Source organism: Pyrus communis, chromosome 2 (genome assembly GCF_041283825.1).
Source record: "Pyrus communis isolate YQ-2024b chromosome 2, ASM4128382v1, whole genome shotgun sequence".
Classification (NCBI taxonomy): domain Eukaryota; kingdom Viridiplantae; phylum Streptophyta; class Magnoliopsida; order Rosales; family Rosaceae; genus Pyrus; species Pyrus communis.
In genome coordinates this window covers 21,156,357-21,177,808 of record NC_142566.1, presented here as the reverse complement: position 1 = coordinate 21,177,808, position 21,452 = coordinate 21,156,357, and the positions used below count along the sequence as shown (strand labels likewise).

Genomic DNA, 21,452 nt, shown 5'->3' with positions numbered 1-21,452 from the left:
ACTCAAACTTCTTTTTCATATATCTCATGGGCTATCATGATATTATTCTGAATTTGCCAACCAGGAACAAAAACATTCTGCATTGGAGAAATTAATTTCGGTAAGAGGTGTTTAAGACGATTAACAAGGATTTTAGAAAATACATTATAAGAGAAATTGCACAAGTTTATACGTCTGAATTGAGCTACGGTCTCCGGATTTGGGCCCTTGGGGATTAGAATAATCTGCGTGGAGTTTAATTTTTACGGCTAGCCTCCACATTCATGAAATCGTTGGCAATTCCTTTCACCTCCTGGGAAATTACATCCCAATCGCATTGATAGAAAATTCCTTTAAATCCATCAGGACCTGGCGCCTTCAAGCCCCCCATTTGAAACACCACTTCTTCAATCTCATCACCTCTTAACGAGCAAGTGAGAGTAAGGTTCATCTCCGCGGTTACCTTCGGCTCAATACATTCCACAATTGTGCCCCAATCTCTTGGCCCGTCAGAAGCAAATAAAGTCTTGTAGTGATCCTCTACAACTCTTCTTATCTGTTTAGGATTTTCAACCCATAGTCCGTTACCAGCTTTGAGCTTCATAATCTTGTTTTGCCTTCTCCTTTACACCGTGAATGGATGGAAAAAAGAAGTATTAGCATCTCCGTCTTGCAACCATTTAATTCTTGAGCGCTGCTGCCAATAACTCTTTTCTTGCCCCCATAAACTATCAAGCTGCATAAAAATGGAATGAATTTGATCAACATTTTCCTTCCAATTGTTCTGAAGATTACCCAAATGCTGTATTAATTCTTCAATTTGTATGTTTCTCTGTCTAAACTTTCTTTTGCTCCATTCCTTTAACCTACTTCGACATAGATTGAGTTTCTTTTGCCATTTCACCAACCAGTCACCTTCAAACTCCTCATCCCAGCTTTTTTAATAATCTCTCTGCATTCTTCTTCTTTAGTCCAATAGGCTTCAAACCTACAAGGACATTTACCTTTAACAATCTGGTTCACAATTAACAATAAGCAGACAGTGATCCGAACCCATCACAAAACCATGTGTAACTGTTGTATTCAGCCACCATTCCTGCCACTTCCCATTAATTAGACATCTATCTAATCTTTCCTCCACAAGTCGTCCTCCCCTTGTTCCTCTCCAAGAAAATGTAGATCAGTTGAAACCCAGGTCCAACAATTCAGTCTTGTTCATAAAATTCTGTAGGTATCTTTAAATCTCACTTTTCTTCCACCAGATTTTTCATCATCCCAAAGAATTTCATTAAAGTCTCTTCCACACATATGTCGACAAATGCAACAAAATGTGCTCAGACGGCCGTTCATTGGAGACTAAACATCAAATTAAAAGTTCAATTGACTGGGGCTGAACATGTGGGTAATAAACCACGTAGTGCTACAATATTTGTTTGCAGGCTCCACATGCATACATGTCACATCAGCATTATAAAATAAAATTAATAAAAAAAAAAAAACTAATAAAAAAAACTTCATTTAACAACTTTATTTAATAATAAGGACTAAAGAAAGAAAAGGAAAAAAAAAAAAACCAATCAAAAGCACGTTCAAGGTCTACCTTCAGTTTCATAAATAGTTAGTTTAAAAAATAGCATCATACCTGTATTCAGTTCCATAAATAATTAATTGAAAAAGTAGTCAGTATTCATTTTAAGAAATAGTGATAGCACCAGTGTTCAGTTTAAGGAATAACGGTAGTACCCGTATTCAGTTTCAAAAATAGTCAATTTAAAAATTAGTCGATGTTCATTTTAAGAAATAGTAAGGGAAGGGGAGAGAGTGTACGAATCATTTTTTTAATTAATTTTTTATTATATTAAAAAAAAATTATTAAAATTAAAGGGTTTTTTTTTTTTTTTTATTTTTTTTTTTTTTTATGTTACAAAGGGGCCCAAAGCCCAAGCAAAAATGCTAAATAAAGAAGAACATCAGCCCAAAAGGCTTACACAAATAACCCAAGTCCTAGCTACCGCAGAAATATCATCTAGAAGTAAGCCAATGATTGAAGGAGGAGGGTCATCCAACATAACATAGCCCAAGTCCAAAGAAAAACTCAACTTTGTCAACCATCAATCACCATATTAATTTCCCTATAAATATGACTTAAATCACGAGAACTTTAATGAAAAACTCCCGGTATAGTACACTTTAACGAAAAATCATATTTTTACACTAAAAAGCCAATCCTGGTACTATTCACTTTACCCTTTATTTTGTCCTTATCGTTAAAACTCAAAGTTTTCAAGCCATTTTCATTAGTTTTCCATTAAATCACATTGATCAAATTGAGTAATCAAGTCATTATAGCCATATAACAAATAAGCCAAGGGATGCAACTCATGCCTGGTTACACTAAAACAGTAGAGTCAATTTCCACAAGTATTCTCCTAGTACCCTTATCCAAAGCTATTTTCAAACCTAGAAAGAGACCCCACAGTTCAACTTCAAGGACTTCTCCTACTCCCATATTAGCTGAAAAACTCACAATCCAAGAGACCCCAATCCAAGAGCCTTGATGATCTCTGAATACTCCTCAAAATTTAAGCTATTTTCATTAAATAAAGTTATTAGATAATTTTTTGTACTAAAAAGTTTGAAGATGTCCTTTTTATTAAAACTCCCTAAAATTTAATGGAAGTTGATAGAAGGATGAAGTTGATGTTCAACCATACTCCATCCACTTCCACGTTCATTGACACACTGATACAAATTTTGAAGAATGAAAGACGAAAACGTCGTCTTGCGACATCTAAATAGAGTAATGGCATATCTTCCAAGATTTGCTAGTGACTACGTTTTGAGAAATTTTGGTTTCGCGAAATGTTCGGCAAACCAGAACCGATTCCTAGCACAAACGTTTGGCATGGTCTCGACTCTCAACCGTACACAACTGAACCCGTTCGGCAGCCAGCCAGGGCTAAGTAAAACAAAGGATAAAAGATTGATGAGGCATGTTGATTACTAATCAGTGCATGATCATCGCTTTACGACTCTAACCTTGACACCATTCTTGAAATTAAGAACAATGCCGTACTCAAGCGCCAGAGGCTTTTCCATGTTGGGAGAGTGTCGGAATACATACTTCCGGTATAAAAGAATCAGCGAGAGTTTTAATTCTTGTAGTGAAAAATTCTGGCCAATGCATGCTCGAGGCCCGATTCCAAACGGTACAAAAGCATAAGGATGCCTTTGTTTCTCTTCGTTGCAATCTGGATCAAATCTCTCTGGCCTGAACGTGTCTGGTTCCGGAAAGTTGTTTGGATCTTTCGCTAAAACTCCGAGTGCTAGCCACACCCAAGTCCCCTGCTCCTCGAAAAAAATTAGTCCCATAAAGTTTGCACTCATTTCCACTTCACATAGGAAAAGTAGAACAATACCTCTGGTAGAAGATAGCCTCCTATTTCGACTTCTCTAGATGTTTCTCTTGCAACCAATGGTGAAACCAGGTAAAACCTCATTGCCTCTTTAATAACCTGCATTTGAAAAATCACTAGGAAGGCTTATCAAGTAAATAAAGCCCTTGGAATTTCAAAGATTTTACGAAAGTCTAAATTTATATGAAATTCGGAAGACATGCCTGTTCAATGTAAGGAAATTTGTGTTGAAGATCATGAGCAGTTGGCATCTGATCAAGAGGTCCAAATCCATCAATTTCTGCCAGCAACTTCCTTTCGACTTCTGGGTGTCCGGCTACCGAGTAGACAATTGAAGACAATGTGAATGATGTAGTGGCTGATCCAGCTAGGAGATGCTCATAAGTAACCGCACTAATGTAGTCTTGAGTGAAGACATTCTTTGCAACAGTTTCCGATTCCCTTGCATTCATTATGAGTGACAAGAAGTCCTTTGAACCGCGTCCACTGTCTTTCATTCTTTTCACCACAATCTCATCAAGCCGGCCACTCAACTTCCAGTTTCTACGCTCAACTTTCCAGTCCATTGTCCCAGGAATTCTTTTCAAGACCTGCCTAAATGGCTCCTGGAGAATAGGGGCAAGTAATCCCAGTATGATTGAGAAGGAACCGGATAAGTCCATCTTAAGCTGAGTAGTGGAATAGATGTGTTGGTTAATAAAATCTGAGACTTGGTCATCATCGTTGTTGTCTTTGCTGTCAATCTTGTCGATTGATTCGTTGATGGATTCCGGTTTAGAGAGGCCAAAGTTGACTCCAAATGCAGCCTGTCCTATTACATCAGTGGCCAACCTGAGGGAGAGGTTAGAAAAGGTAATATCTTCTGCTTTTTTGGAGGAGTCGAGCTTTTGAGTTGCAGACTCGATGAATGACTGCATTGTGGGCACAAGGCTGGCCAGGTGTGATGGCTGATACAACGATAATATAGTGTTTCGCATCGTTGACCATCTTGCATCCCTGCAGGATATACGCTTGAATTCCATCAGATCATTCAATAAATTTGATGACTACTGTAACTTATAGATATTCTAAACTATATTTCACTTTGCTCCTTTCAATACAATTTTTAAATTCTATGGTCATATCTAATTGCATCATGTATCGCACTTTAGCCCACCTGTCAGTTTTTCTCGTATGTTTTGGGATCATATAACGCAATTTAATTGACCATAGAATCTATGAACTGAATGGAAGGATCAAAGTTAAATAGGAGTACAAGTTTCATAACCACTGTCGTTGAACAAATACCTGAATCTATGAACTGACCATAGAATCTATGAACTGAATGGTAGCCCGTACAACAAATACCTGGTGAAGAAGAGACCCTTCTGATGGAGTGGGGAAGCTGCGATGGGAGACGGAATGCTTCTGTTGTTGATATCTTTGAATTTTTTTATTCCTACTTCTCTACAAAGCTCTGCATCTGCTACAATTATTAGTGGCTGTCTACCCATATGAAACCTGCCAAGATGTGTAGAATCAAAAACTTAATAGCTATGCTATGGCCATACGCATGCGCGACCAGTTTTAACAAATTCAGAACTAAAGTGACATGACTAAAATATACTATTTATTACGAGGTCATATGTTTACCAACCATTATCCAGTCGCCCCATACATTTCTATCATATAACGTATACGATTTTATGAAATTTCTTTGGGAAAAAATTGTAGAAAAGAATACGTAATTTTTTGTCGCAAAGGAGATTACAAATTCAAATCTGCTACATATATATGAAATTTACATACACATGTATACATACTAACCTGAAAATAGGGCCATATTGTTTGGCAAGAACTGAGAATACATCAGGACCATACCTTGCCAGCAAGGGAAGGTGTCCTAGCAAGGGGATAACTGGAGGGCCAGGTACCCTTCTCACCCTCCAGTACGGCCCATACAAGTAACTCAAAACTCCTGCAAACATTGCCAACGCGGTGAAAAGGGTCGATGGTGATACCAGAAAACCATTGGTGAACAATAACTGCAGTTCCATGCTTGTTGCTGCCTATCAGTTTCTAAATCCTGATTACTCAAAGCGCTATGGTTGCTTAGTATTTGCTACTCTTCAAAAGATTCTTTGATGAACTCTTATAGAAGTATATGGTCCTTGTCGCTACAGATTGAAGATGCTATAACATTTAAGAAAATATTCTACTTGGCATAAGTACGAGTTTGGACTTATTCCACATAACCCCAATGTTTAATTTATTGCACAAACATTTGGTCTTTTGTGGTTAATGTTTCCTTCCTCGTTTTGTATTTTATTTCATTTGTCTTTTTGTAGATGTGAATCTCTTATTTTAGGATGCCACAAGAAATGTTGGAATACTATCTAAATTTGTCTTCACAAATCAAGTGAAAATTACCAATCATTCGTACATGATATATGTGCATGATAAACATGGGCGTATGTACATAGAGATTAAGGTGGCCCCAGGATCAACTGGAATCCGAAAATATACATGTGAAGGTCTTCTATGGACCTTCCGAATGTTTGGTATGAATGTCTTTGTGCCCACCAAATGTTTAACGTAATGTCTGCTAAGCATATCTCAACAAGTTGCGTCCACAACATTCGACAAATTCTCTCAATATCACACATGAAATTGCTTGACATATGTCGATATTTGTTGCATGCGTGCAACATGGTTTGGCTAATGAAAACAAACTCACTAAGTGTTTGACGAAATGCCTCAGCAAATAAATTGAAATTATTTTGCGCACTTTGCATTATGTTTATGTCTAAAAAAACTTGTACTTTCACACTAAAACTCTCAAGATTCAATTTCTTTACCCACCACTGATGATAGATTTATGTACTAGAACTTTCTTCAATAAAATATACATAAAAAAATTGAAAGGTTACACCATTTTCAACCTAATTAAATATGTCTTACTTAATATTTATCCATTCATTCATTTTTACGTATGAGTGTTGAACCTAACCATGTATACATTAATTTAATACTGTCTTTTTACTACCAATGTGATCAAAACAAATACTATATAAAAGCCTACAATCATTAGTGGCTGTCTAAACCTGCCAAGATGCGTAGAATCAGTAACTTAATAATGGCCATACGCATGACCAAAACCATGAAAAGGGTCGATGGTGATTACTCAAAGAGCTATGCTTGCTTAATATTTGCTACTCTTCAAAAGTATCGTCGATGAACTCTTACATAAGTATATGGTCCTTATCGCCATAGATTGGAGATGCTATAACATTAAAAAATATATATATATTCTACTTAGCATAAGTGGAGGTTAGGAGATGCCCAAGGTTTAATTCTAATTGGTAATTAGCGAGCTACACATGAAGATATTAAAAACATGCCCTACTGCGCGAAGGTTAGCATCACATGCATCCTAGCTAATTTCGATAGTTATATTCGACATAGAAAAGAGATATCTGATAATGCAACCTTCCACCAGTATTAAACTGATAGTGGCGATTTCTTGCATACAAACACGTTGACATTTTTACTGCTCCATTTGTTTTTTTCTCCAGGTTATGAAAGAGAGACATTGAGGTTGGCAAATGTTATTTTGTGGGTTCTTTGGGTCGCAACCGGTGACTGCTCTATAGAAGGCAATTTATAATGAACATAACTTAAAAAAAAGTTATATATAACCGGCGCATACAAATATTTTATCTATTTATAGATGTCCGAAGCCATGAATTACCACAGCTAGCACTGCAGCGGAAGTGTTTCCCGTCTCATAGAGAAGCTCGGAGAGGATAGATAGATTTTTCTTTCAATATTTCTCTTAATGAAAGCTATTATCACAATGCAATTGCAGGCTTTGAAATAAAGAAAGGGTGGGGGATGAATGCTGACGTGACTCGCATACACATGAATCCAGATCTGTTTGCAGACCCGACGAAGTTCAACCCATGTAGATTTGATGTACGTACCCGTCTCTCTATCCGAACACGTTATTTTTCTTTGTGATAGGATTTGTACCACATACAAAAATAGAATTAAAAACATTTAAAAAAACATTTATAAGATAACAAAGTAATTGTAGTAAATATATTTCAAGTAAGGTCGTTTTCCACTAGAATTGATATGAATAGCTTTATTAAAAATCTATTATTATTTAACTATTTAACACAAAATTTAGAAAAGATTTGAAATTGTGAATTTGAGTAATAAAACAAAAAATAAGAGTAACTGACAATGATTGCAGCAAGAAAAGCAAATAGTTTTGGAAATTCAATTGTAAAAAGGCACTAGGGTTTAGCATCACCATAAACAATCCTAAATAGTACTATCAATTACTTATGAGTTGATACACATACATGCTTTGAAGTTAAGTTTTTCTAATGCATATTTTACTTATGATATTCAAGCTATAATATATATCTAACATGGAACTTGTCCATGATATTCAGATAAAAAATATGAATGTGCAAGACTCATTAAGTTTTGTGAAAACTTTTTTAAAAACCATGCAACCTTTAAGAGCATGACATTCGTCTTAAGTGAAATTAAATTATCAATCACAAGAAACCCTACTCAATTTCAACATGATATTCTAACATAAATTGCATTAAATTACTTGTCTATATATCCTAATGGTGACCAATCATCAAGACATATAGATAGTTTAAACAGTTATTAACAATTCAAAGAAAGCATGCATAACATCATAAGCAATTGAAACGAAACTACATATTCACGCTAAGGTTTGTGAACTCAGTCAAATAAACGAAATTAATTATGCATATTCATAATTAATATATATATATATATATATATTGTTAAAACCAAAGTAAAATAAAACATCCTCGCAGATTAACTTGCAAATTCGTCCAAAAATAGGGATGGCAACGGATCGGTTTGGGGACGGAAATGTTATATCCATCCCGATAACCACGAAAATTAACCATATCCATAACTGAAAATTAACCGTTGGGTATTATCTATAATCATACCCACCGGATAATGGATTTCTCATCGGTTAACGGTTATATCCATCTTCGTTAATACAAAAAATATATTCGCCCAATTGACGCATGATAATTTAGTACATATTAATTTCGTCATTAAATATTTGATGTATAAAATGATTTAATTAATGGATCTTGTGGAACATAAAAATTAAAGGTAAACATTGATAATGTTGGTTGATCTTTGATATCTCGCACAAATACTATTAAATTCTCATAGATTTTGATTCATATCAAAACTTTTGAACTTTCCCACAAAATGCAACTCACACAATGCAATTTTTATTCAAGGTAATGGATTCGATGAATAATGAAGATACATACATACATATATATATATATATACATATAATTATATTATATATTATTTGGTTTGGATTGGAGTATGGATATGGATTGGGGATCCATATAACCATATTCAAAACCATAACCGAATAATATTCACGGTTTTTCCCCATACCCAAAATATATCCAAATTTTCACACTCAAATCCAATTCATTCGGATAGTTATCTACAATTATCGAGTTTAACAGTTTTATCATCTCCATCCAAAACCGAGCTCCCCAGCCAAAAGTTGCGTTCTCCAATATATCACGTGAGAACCTAGAAAAGACTCTGCTAAAATATAAATAGTTCAGAAATTAAATTCTTTAACTAATTTAGGTGTTCGAACAAATCTAGAAAACTAATTAATAAATAAAAGTTTCCTAGCCAAACTAACCTGGACCGCAAAGTAAAATCATCATTTGACCGATCAAACCATTCGTATTAAACTCTTTTTTTACACGGAATTCTATATTTTTGTTTGGACCCGATTTTCAACCATCGGTCCGTTGCATTGAAGTCGTTGGATGACTCCGAAACTAAGGAGATTTTTCTTGATATTACTTTTAGTTTTAATCGGAGTAATTATCTTGAGAAATATCTTTTGAGTTTATGGAGATCGCGATGGACTAAATGGGATTAACATGCTGCTAGAGTTGTGAAAGTCTACAAAGTCATTCTAGTTTGCTTGGATAAGGAATTGAACTAATCATATCTGATTTGAGAAGCATGCAGCCCGTGATGATTGGATGGATTTACAATCGAATTGGGTTGGTTTGTGATTTTCCATTTGAATTGATGAAGATTGCATGGAGATAGGTATGCATGCAACATTTGAGGCAGAGACAAGCCCACGTGGCTCCTTGTTATCAACCTAGAGGCCCATTCAAGAAAGGAATACGCCTCACCAAGCACGCGGCCTCGTCATGAAGTATTATGTGGCTTCGTGCATGCATAGGATAAAGATGTATGCATTGGTTGAAAAGGAGATGAGCAACCAGATAATAGGTGGAGATGACAACGGTTTAGTTTTGTGACAGAAATATTTTATTCATCTTTATAACCACAAAAATTAATTATATTTATAACTATAAATTAACCGTCTGGTATTATCTATAACTATACCCACCGAGTAACGGATTCCCTATTGGTTAACGGTTATATCCATCTTCGTCAATACAAAAAACATATTCATCTAGTTGACGCATTATAAGTTAGTAAATATTAATTTCGTTATTAAATATTTGATGTCTAGCAATGAATGGATCTTGTGGATTATATGTTGACTAATCTTTAACGTCTCCTATAAGTACCATTGGATTCTCATTGATTTTGATTTAAAACTTTTGAAGTTCCCGCAAAATGCAACTCACACAATACAACTTGTGTATTTTCAAGATAATGAATTCGGTAAATAATGAATATATATATATATATATATTATTAATATTATATATTATTTAGTTCGAATTCGGAGATGGATACGGATTGGAGACCCCTATAACCATATCCAAAATCATAACCGAATAATATTCACGATTTTTCCCCATATTCAAAATATACCCGAATGTTCATACCCAAATCCAATTCATTCGGGCAGTTATTCACGGTTATCAGGTTTAAGAGTTAGAATTGTTTAGGGATAGGATGGGGGAAGAATTGTAATTGAAATGCAATTCTTTTGCATGGATGCATCTGTGCATACAACTCGGGGAATGGAGTTTTGGTTGGAAAACAGATCGTCATCCAAGGAGTTTACATTTGAAAATAGTCAGTGTGGCTTAACAAGAATACAACCACTATAAATACAGAGCCGCTGGCAACATTTTAGGTCCTCTCCAAAATCAACACACACCTGTCCTGTGCAAACTCTCACTTTACAATAAACAGAACTGTAAAGGCAACCGGCAACATCTTCAGTTTGGATAAATAGCACTAGCAGTTTGGATAAACAGCACTACTTCAAGACCGACTGGTTATTTATCCAAGTCTCGGTCAACAAGTATTTCTGAGTCCTTGTTGGAAGAGGTCATCTTATTAGCCTTCTCGGTGAAATGAGGTGTTATCAGGTTACTACATTTGGCACATTGAAAGCCGAATTTGATATTGAACTTCGCAGAATTAGTAGCCTTGTCTCTAGAACCCGAAGACCGAGACATGTTCCTTCCTCGCCCGCAATTGCGAGATCAAGAAGTCAGCAGCACACCCAACGCCACATCAACATTCATTTTACTCCCTAGCCGAGCTTGGATGACGAGTTGGCACACCCTGCATTCAATCGAACGACATAGTTAGCTCATTAATTACTAGGCATGCATGCCACATAGACTAGGTAGTTTTCAAGGTCAACAACCCTCAAATCTACAGAGAGGGATTTAAACATGGTTGTAACGGGGCAAGATCACCTTCACCGCCAACTAGCCTAACCCATACCCACAAACACTTTATTCTTCATTACTATCAAGGTATTGACACTGACTGATGCACTACAGATCGTTTGTGTCAGTTTTCTCCGGGAAATGCCAAAGCCATATAGCTATTTACCATTTGGGTCAGGACCAAGGTCATGCTTAGGAATCAATATGGCCCAGGCGACAATCACGATCTGTTTACACCCTGTAGTAATTAGATACAGATGAGTGAGAGTTTGCAGTGCCTATCATTTGATTCTTTTTATCTTGTAAGAGCTATGTTATGGCTAATCATCCACGCGTGTATGTGCAATTTATTGCCGTTTGTTTTGGGACTCGCATTTGAGCAAACGTAAAATTTGCCTACGCATTGTGGAGTGTGGGTATCTTATATTGATGAACTCTTTCCCCTGATTGTGTAGCTGGACAATTCATGATTGGGATCCTAGCCTGGAAAAGATGTCACATTCCAAGGTTAAGAAGTGGTTTGCTCATTACCTTGAAGGCCTTGTAAGAGAGTAGAACCTGGTATGCCTGAAAAGTTACGGTTCAATAATCCGGCATCTTGCCAATTGTGTGGATAGTGATTACCCCATGATTAGCGCCCGCAGCGGAGGCTGCTCCGGTATGCAAGAAAATATTATGCTTATGTCTTAGGGCTAAGATTTCTGTTTTACTGGGGCATTATGTTTGGGTCTCATTTGTGATGGTCCTGTGTTTTGTAGCACCTACTGTTGCTATTTTGTGGGTTTAGTCTCGCACTACTGCGGCTTGTTCCGCTAGTTTCCTCTGTTAATGAAGCATTTCTTTTTCTGTGACAAATAATATAAAAAAAAAAAAGACGTCGGTAAGCATGTCATTTGGCAAAATAAGTACGAAATCTTGCCACATAAATGTTACTATTGATCAGATCATATAATTTTACAAATGGTACCAAGAAACGGAATTGGATCCTCTCCAAGGCAAACCCTCGGGATCCGGCTGAGCAACAAACACGGGCCGTTGAATTTCGGTCCAACGGCTACAATTATTATAACTTTAAAAGGGACTCCCCTGTTTGTAGCCGTTGGATCGAAAGGAACCCCCCTGTTTCTTAGGGACCTGAACTTTAAAAGCTTCATCTTGATTGAAAGCCTATGGGGTTGTAAAGAGCCCCATCTTATGTGCTTTTCCAATCATCTCAACCTCCAATCTGATCAGTACATTAAGAAAATTTCATATGCGCAGAATGCATAATGATAATATTAATCATTTAAAAATCTCGGTTTAAAACCTACCGGTATCCCATTCCAGTTTCTTCAAGATTTTGTCTAAAATTATCATCATACAGTCCAACTGTTGGAAAATTTTGGACACCAGAGAATCCAATCGATCCCACCTGCCTTAGGAAGAAATCCATACGGCCAAAAGGATCGGTGCCACATACCCCAGCAAGCCACCTATCATCATCATCAGCTCCACATCAGCAAAGAGTGATTCTGAAAGAGACATAGGAATGGCCCGAACGGGTAAGGTATTGCATTACTAAATTGACTTGTCACACCTTCAGTATTACATTTTAGTTTCACTGCCTAACTAAGAATTTGAATACTTGACTATTTCGGATTATACTACAACGATCTTCCAGCATACGGATTACGAAAGGGTTGAAACTTACTGGCAAAACTTCATTGGCCATGTCAAGTACTACAGCATTTGCATCAGCAAAAGGTAATAAGCCTGCCAATGAACGTCTTCCTGCCATGCAAAAGCGCCCTGAATTGTAAACCACCATCAGATCAACACCACCAGCTTCTTCAAACTTTGCAGACATGCTTGTCCCTGCACCTGCCCCTATAATTGGAATTCCTCTGTTTATTTGATCTTTGAGTTGCTGCAATACCACTCTAGTTCCTTGCAAAGTTTCCGTCACAGAAGTAACAGGTTACTGGTTAGATCCAACTCCAATGATGACATAAAACAAAATCTGCAGCTCTAATCTATTCATCGAGCAAAGTTGCTGTAATTTTCAATCACTACATACTATCATCCCTTCCCTAAACCATCCAACGTAATTGCATTTCTGTTGTGGAATCAACATAATAGGGATTTAGTATGTCTATGTACCTGACACCATATAATACAACACATGCACTCTGGGGGATATCAATACGTTTCTGAATTTACTTAAACATCCCAATGATATGTAATGTCACAAAGAAAATGAATGCAGTTCAAACTATAACCTGGTCTTGCATTGGGAAGTCGCTCAGGTTACGTGGAACAGTCTCAGAGCTTGACAAGTATATCTTGGAAACAGAACTTTCATGAACTTGTTGATTCGATTCAGGAGTAGAAACTTTCGGAGTACACTGAATATAACTCTTTGTACTAATCTCTAAAAACAAGTCCACCAATGCATTTACAAACTCAGGGTGATTTTTATGACGAGGGAACACCATTACCTATTAAAAATGCACCATTTTCAATAGTAATGTTGGTCCGCACATGAAACCAAAGAAACTAAAAAAGGCACCATTCAATGGGAAATAATTGTACCTTCCGATCTTCATTTGTTTGGATCAGCCTCTGTAGTTCGTAGTTAGAGAAGCAGTGGCCTCTGGATCATGAAAAGGCAGCCCTGGTACATCCAAAGCAGAGATACCCTTTTGTGGTAGGCAAACAACAACCTTTGATGATATTTGTTCAACTTATCTGCTATAAAGCCAGCAAATTTCTTGTTCTCGACTACAGTGGTTCTCATGAGTGAAACCTGAAAAATGATGAGTATTTTTCCGAGTTATCCGCACACAGACAATCCTTTTAGAGTTATATTATGTTTAGAGACTAATCAGAGATTACCTACTTGTTAAGTTCATGAATCTTTCTGTGTTGAAATTGGATGGTATGGTATCCTTAGCTCCAAAGTTTACCATATCCAAAGCTCCAACCCTTAGTACTAAAGGAATCCTTTTCTCTATGATGGCATCAAAGTGGGAAGCATCGCAAGCCATGACACCCCAAACCACATTGTCTGCAACCTCTGTTGTTGTGATATCCAAAACACCCTAAGTAAAACAACAAGGAAACGTTCCGAAGAAACAAAAATTACGCAAAAAGACCAACTCAATACTAAAGTTAAATGAAATGAAATTACATAAGGGTTTGAATTTGGCACATAGCAAACTGCGACGGGAACCAAACAATGCATGTACCTGTCGACAGTTAAATGAAATGAAATTATATATATTAATAAGTAAGAGTGGGCTAGGCTTCGCAATGAGTTCTAAAATACCTACATCTTTTCAAGAATTTACATTAAAACTAAGCGAAACAAGGCATATCTCGAGCTTCAACAATCAAACAATCAAAACTTCCCTCGTTCTGTAAACTGTTCTCTTTAACAAAAGCTTTACTAAGTTCACATTTTTATATGTCCATTCCAGTAATTCTACTCAAACAAATTTTCAAATTTTCAAATTTTCAAATTTAACATACCAAAACATACAAATGAATATATTTCCAACAAAAAGACCTTACCTTTATGAACCCATCTCTAACCAGAGACTCCATGGCTCTCCCTCCAACCCCAGTGGCATGAAAAACCAATGTTCCATACCCTTCTTTCTCCAATCTCTCTTTCACCCCATTCACACACCGAGTCGTCACCCCGAACATGGTCAGCCCCACCGTTGATTTCTCCACCCCGCCACAGCCACCATCCCAACTCTCCCAACCACCATCCCAAATCTCCGCCACAGCCACCATCCCAAATCTCCGCCCCTCCCAACTCTCCCAACCACCATCCCACAAAACGCAGCAGCAGCATTGCTCAATACGGCCCTGCTCAGCTATTAATGCCGCACACATCAACTATCGATGGGTAAAACACCAGGTCCGAAGTCCCTACATAGTGATCCGTCCGCCCGCTTGCGACGGTCAATACGATCAGTTTCGGCACTCCGATTGGAGAGATCTTAGGGCGGAGGATATCAGTGCCGTGCTTCGCTGCCTCCAAGACCAACAGCTCCGCCTAAAACGCCGTCCTTTTGGTCTTTGGTTAGGAAGTTCTCGAGCGCTTTGCTCATTACAGCTACGGCTTCGCCTCTGTCCACCGGAAGCTGATCGGCTGCTGCTTCAGAATAGTGACAGAGAATCTCCTTTATCGAAACGAATTCGAAATCGGTTGGATTTGTATCGGTCTCGGTCCGACTCGCCGATACGTCCACACCGAGACTTTGACCTGTAGTTTCGGTATCGACATTGCGAATCAGAATCGGATTATCAAAAACTAGAAAGAAAGAGAAGGATATACCTTGAGTGACGAAGCTGCGGAGAAAGAATCGAGATGGGATCGGACCGACTCGGCGAGGAATCGGAGCTCGTCGAGCTTCGTATCGGCGGTTCCGAAACAGAAAACCCGGGGGATTTTATTGGCCGGCGTTTCGAAGTGTCCGAGTTATGGAACTGGGTTGAGGATGACCGAGTGGGAACTCAGTCTTACTTGATCGGAGCTCACAGACACGGTTTCTGGAAGAAACGACTGAGCCAAAATGTCGCGCGTTCCGCGGTGGTTGGTACATCTGCAATTTCAGATGAAGTTTGGATTTAGGAGCCACGTCACCAACCTGAAATTATTATGTTTTTTTACAAATCGGATAATACCACGGAGATTAAATTTGTTATTATGTTTTTATGAATTGGGTAATGTTAAAGAGACTAAATTTGTAATAAAACTTTTGAAGTTCCTGTTGAGATTGTATAGTATGACTACCTTGTTACGGCTTCATATTCTAATTACTAGTTCTGCTTTCAACAACACTAACAGAAAACATAGAACATATTTATTTAGGATTGTGATTTTCACACACTCTTAACTACTTTTCCCACATCACTCTCTATTTTCCAATACTTAATTGGTATCCTACTATTTAATCTTCCATATATACCCTTCCTACTTTTTTTATGGTAATTAATGAAAGATTAAATAAGAAGGGGTATATATGAAGGATTAAATAGTAAGATACCAATTAAGTATTAAAAAAATATAAAGGGGTGTGGGAAAAGTAGTTAAGGATGTGTGAAAATCATAATCCTTTATTTAAAGGAATCATCAAACAAAATAAAAGGCTAGAAGTAAGCAAATTTTATGTAACAAGATTCGTTACATCGGACACAAAGCCAGCATCATACTTAATTTCCATTCTTACTCTTAAAAATTCCAATCACACCACAGCAAAAACCTCATCCGCCACCAAAATCTCTTGCAAACCATCTTCTAAACTCAAGCCTAACCAACACCAACGAAAGCATATGCACTCTTATTTGCTAAACATGCACCTCAAGCTCTCAGTGTCGATTCTTTCATTCCAACATCATCTTCAATCATTTCCATGGCTATTGGCAGCACTCCCAAGAGAAAATCAAAGCAATACGAGCGGTTGAAAGAACAACGAAATTTTAACCTAGGACCCGCATTTTCTTTTAGATGTTTGAGGTCTAGTTCTCGCTTATTTACAAACGTCAATGTGAAGGTATTATGCAACAATCAACAAGTCCATCCAAGCATTCCAACAAAATAGAATCAACGAGAGATAAAAAGAAAAGGTGTGCGTGTGAAGAAGAAAAATGGCATCAACATAATCACTCTAATTTTTACAAGCTTCAATTTTATTCTTGTCTGCGAATTGAAATCACATGACTTTTAGAGTATGATTAGGTCAGTCATCATGAAAAATAATAATGTTTAACATAGATGCATCAACAATTAAAAATCTACAGCCAATCAGCACTCGAATAAGAGCTTAACAAACCCTAATCCAAACTAACAAATTGATCATACAACCACCACGATACAAAATTATTGAACTTGACAAATTGACCATGGGTTGACTATTTGACTTTTTCACATGATAGAGCAGGAAGGGTTGTGGTCATAACAGGGATCCACCCTCACAATGCCCCACCTTGGCTCAGGGCAATAATAGGGCATGGGAAAGGGCTTCGGGTCTTTCTCTTTAGGTTTCGTCTGTTCGGGCTTCTTTTCTGGAGGTTTAGGAGGAGGCCCAATACTCACTACTTCGGCATATTTGCATGCTTTTCTAGTTCGAACAATTATTTCATAGGGATCACAGTCGCCTGTTACCGTCAAAGTTCCCTTGGCTGCATCAACTTCAAGTTTATCCACACCTGAAATGATCAGAGATGATTAATATGACAAATAGTACTGTACACTTTTGGTTTTGAGGTTTAAATGCTTAATGATCTACGCTAGAGTTCTAGTTCAATCTAGTCGTCCACACGTGCATGAGAGATTTTTAATTATTGATTGATGTGAGGATAAGTTGTGGGAAGCCTTTATCAATCAATGATTAGCAGTTGCTTATGCACCCATGGATTGCTGATAATATCATATATCATATACTTACATACGTTCATACTATAGATCGTGATTAATCTTATTTTGAATGACTAACAAGTGAAAACAAACATAACTAATCTATGCCAAGGAAATTTAAGGAAACAAGGTTCAAGAGGGGACATGATGATGTTACCTTCTAGGACAGACACTGCCTTGAGAAGCTTCCTCTGGCATTTTTGGCAATGTATATAAACCTTGAGGACAGTCCTTTGTACCATTGAAGAGCTAGAGCTTACTCTCTCTCTCTTTCTCTCTCTCCCTCTCTCTCTCTCTCTGAACTAGCTATAAAGACGGTGTCATATATGGAGCTTTGGGTTGTTCACCTCCCTAGCTAGATAAGCTCATCTTAGCTGGTCGATTGCTTGTCCAATTGGCCTTAATTTATATAAAAACCGTACTTAGCCAACATATGCTTTGTATCACCAACTTGATCAAAATTAAGCCTGTTAAATGGTAGGAGATGAAGAATTGGTTTGGATGTGATTTTAAAATGATTGAAAATGTTTTTAATGAAAATATTTTTAGAACCAATCTTTAGTAAAGATGCAAATAAATCTTGAAAAAGTACTTAAAGTGCTTCCTGAAATAAGCACATAACTTGTGTTTCTTGCAGAAAGCACTTTAAGTGTTTTTGGAATCCAAAAATATTTTCTCTAAAAGCGTTTTCAGTTATTGTAAAAGCATATCCAAACGAGCGTGCAACCTATATGTTTCATTGACTTGTTTTTATTTGACACAATTAGATTCCCCCATGCTATCAACCAACAACCAACATATATAACTTATATTAGATACACCAATTTGTGTGAGGAAAATTAAAACACAAGCTAAATAGAAAAATATATATGAGAGAACAAAACAAAGTATATGTTGACAAATAAGATATCCAAATCAAAGGACAGGGACTATTTTGATTATATGTTATGATCTATATATAATCCTTGTCCTCACTTTATATGTCCAAAATGGCTTTAAATATAAGAAAAACTAATGAAAATGGTTTGAAAATTTTGAGTTTTAACGATAAGGACAAAATAAAGGGTAAAGTGAATAGTACTATGATTGACTTTTTAATGTAAAAATGTGTGTTTTCGTTAAAATGAACAGTCCCGAAAGTTTTTTGTTAAAATTCTCTTAAATATATTATGAAATCACCAAGATGCCTTGTTATTCAATGAAGTAGAGAGACCAAACAACGCGTTTTTATTAAGGTTTGGTTCACTTGTACATACAAGTCAACTAATTCATGTCAAAAGTGTATTGTATTGGCACTCTAAAATAATTATTTTACACTTCAAATTTTCTACGTTTAAAAATGAAAATACACTTAGAGTATCAATAACATCTTCTAAAATTATACAAATAATTCAAACAAATATAAAACTTTAATTTGTACAAAAGCCAAGTATTTTGCAAAATGATATATAGCTCAAACAAGGAAAATAATTATGCATATTTATATCACCGTTTAATTTTTGTCGATGTTAAGAATTTACAATGGTCAATTGTGAGTCCTAACCCATCACAGTTGACAACTCATAATCGAGTTGTTGCGTTTTTTTTTTCCAATTACCGTGCGTGTCATTGTGTAATACTATTCGCTAACGGCTAAATAGAATGACTGTGGCAAGTCGTTGCGTATGTCTAAATCTTTCCTGCAGTTGTTCCCTATCATACAATTTTTATTTTTGTAGTGTTGGGCCTGTTGGCGAATAAATTAATTACCTATGTTTGGGGAGAAGTTGCTGTCCCGATTACTAACTAAATTTGAAGGCTAACGTGAACTTTTACTTACAAGTCATTTTTTATTAACAATTATGTACGATTCAGATGATTCCAAAGAATTATGTATTTATCAAGTGTTCTTTTACCTAACCAAAGAAGAGAAATGAACTCTGTGTTTGTCTGGACATATATTGTCATAGGAGAAATGTTAAGGGGATTATTTCAAAAGTGGGATTTGGACTCTCTGCAACCTCATGTTTTAGCATAATTTTTTATAATATTAACACAAAAATTGACGTTAAATTATAAGATAACAGAATCTTCATAGAGAATCACACTTTTAAGAGTTCTCTTAACATTTCTATTATCATGGATACAAAAGTCTCCAAAGTATCAAGCAGCCACCAACGAAAGAAATTGTTTGCGAGTGGTGCTGTAGGATTCTTTGATTTATATATATGTATAGCTATGCACAAACCAACAAGAACAAACTATTTAATTAGCTGGTGGAGATAGACCACCTAATTATCGTTGTAAACAAAGATATGTCGTTTTAACTGTAATTAATTATTCAAGGGTTCTATGACTTTGCCACTTAGTACTATATTTTTAGTTATATTCTTCTATACTTAAGTAATAGTTTTAAGATTTGATTCTCATCAAATGTTAATTCGAACTAAATTATTATGGTTAGCTCATTATAAGATTTAAAGAGATTTTTCCTTATGCCCGAAACATGGGCACATGTGCCATATGTCATTATATAGAGGAACACTTGAAAAGAAAAACTTCCGTCCACTTGTATAATAACATATGAGGTACCATTCCTTATTCTGGACACATTGAAAAATCTCTTATTGAACCCACTCCCCCACCCCTAAATAATATCATATGTATTAAAAGATAAGGTAGACATTTTTTTACTCATAGATAACTAAGGATTATTTGATAACAATTTCATTTTCAGTTTTCAATACATGCAGTTATAATTTATAACAACACTCAACAATTGGTGTACTTCTGAAACTTCTTGACAAAGTAGGATTGAAATTCATATAGACAATGGTATACTTTAGAGACAATTCATCATGCTATACATCTTTAAGGGTTTCTAATGAAATAATGCAAAATTAATAAAAGTCAGGTATGAATAAAAATACTTCCGATCAATACGAGTGAAGCATGACACACGCTGGTGCAAAGTTTCTGACAGAAAAAAAATGAAACAATGACATGTTATGGATTTGTTTTGTTTAACTCAAGTCAAGATAGAAGAAAACGAGAGTCAAACTCTTGTCGTGAATACAAATTAAGTGTCGTACCACCCCAAATGTTAAGTCACACGGATACTCTAGTTAACTAAAACTTCTCACATTTTGCATTCTCAGCTTATTGTTACTTTATTTATATGGAAATCGGGAATGATTCCGCGCATTAGAAATGTACTCTCCAGAAGGTATAGGTACTTGAGACCCACGAAGGCAAGAAAAGCTAGCACTGTTTGCTAACACGCATTATATTGGAGAATAAGAGGCCCCAAACAAACGAAGAATCATTGGCCTTTTCTTTCCTCTGTGACTGAGTGGTTCACATGCCAGTAATTATTTTTTTAAACGGACATATAAACACAAAAGCAACGTCAATAAGCACACTTTCACCACTTCACAGGTAATTATGTACCATATATACTAAGATTTTAGTAAACTTGATAGTGTGAGTGTTGTAAGTGGGAAGAAAAAAAAAAGTGATTCAATTTCAGGCATTTTTCTACCACATTTTCAAATATAATAATATGGAGTTAATCACACTAGGGGGAAAAAGGGTTTGCAAATGAGATATTTTTATTGATGGATCGAAGATTTTTTGTTTTGGTTTATAGCTTTAAACCCTACAGTCATGTTTGGGGTGAGAAATTTCGAAAATTCAAGGGGTTGAATTTACAAATCCTTTTTATGTCTTTGCAAATGATCGTGAAAGACATTTTTTAATCTTTGATATCTAACATTTTGTAGTCTATTTCTTTCTAGCTTGGCTTAATTTCTTGGAACTTGAAAATTTCACATCCAAACATAGCCTATAAGGCGATACAAAACTCAATTTATAAGCCTGAAAGTTCTTTTTGGCTGACTTAAACTAAAATAAATCATCACAGGGGCTCATATCTTTCTTTCATAAATCTGACCCATAACGAATCCG

The 21,452-nt window shown here is 36.2% G+C and overlaps 1 protein-coding gene and 1 pseudogene across 2 annotated transcripts; both read right to left on the bottom strand.

Annotated features, from left to right (window-relative positions):
* Positions 1 to 2,613: 2,613 nt before the first annotated feature.
* On the bottom strand, positions 2,614 to 5,571 carry LOC148698717 (cytochrome P450 711A1-like). Its single transcript, XM_088686623.1, has 5 exons — positions 5,202 to 5,571; positions 4,743 to 4,895; positions 3,599 to 4,391; positions 3,399 to 3,494; positions 2,614 to 3,324 (listed from the first exon to the last, which is right to left on the bottom strand). The coding sequence occupies exons 1-5, from the start codon at positions 5,429 to 5,431 to the stop codon at positions 2,998 to 3,000; spliced, it is 1,599 nt and encodes a 532-aa protein (XP_088542749.1). The 5' UTR covers positions 5,432 to 5,571; the 3' UTR covers positions 2,614 to 2,997.
* A 6,433-nt stretch (positions 5,572 to 12,004) lies between these two features.
* LOC137747654 (toMV resistance protein Tm-1(GCR237)-like) lies at positions 12,005 to 15,691 on the bottom strand (annotated as a pseudogene). The gene is made up of 7 exons (XR_015957104.1): positions 15,426 to 15,691; positions 14,651 to 15,353; positions 13,973 to 14,178; positions 13,670 to 13,883; positions 13,357 to 13,575; positions 12,789 to 13,017; positions 12,005 to 12,570 (listed from the first exon to the last, which is right to left on the bottom strand). The product of XR_015957104.1 is annotated as a toMV resistance protein Tm-1(GCR237)-like (transcript).
* Positions 15,692 to 21,452: the final 5,761 nt, after the last annotated feature.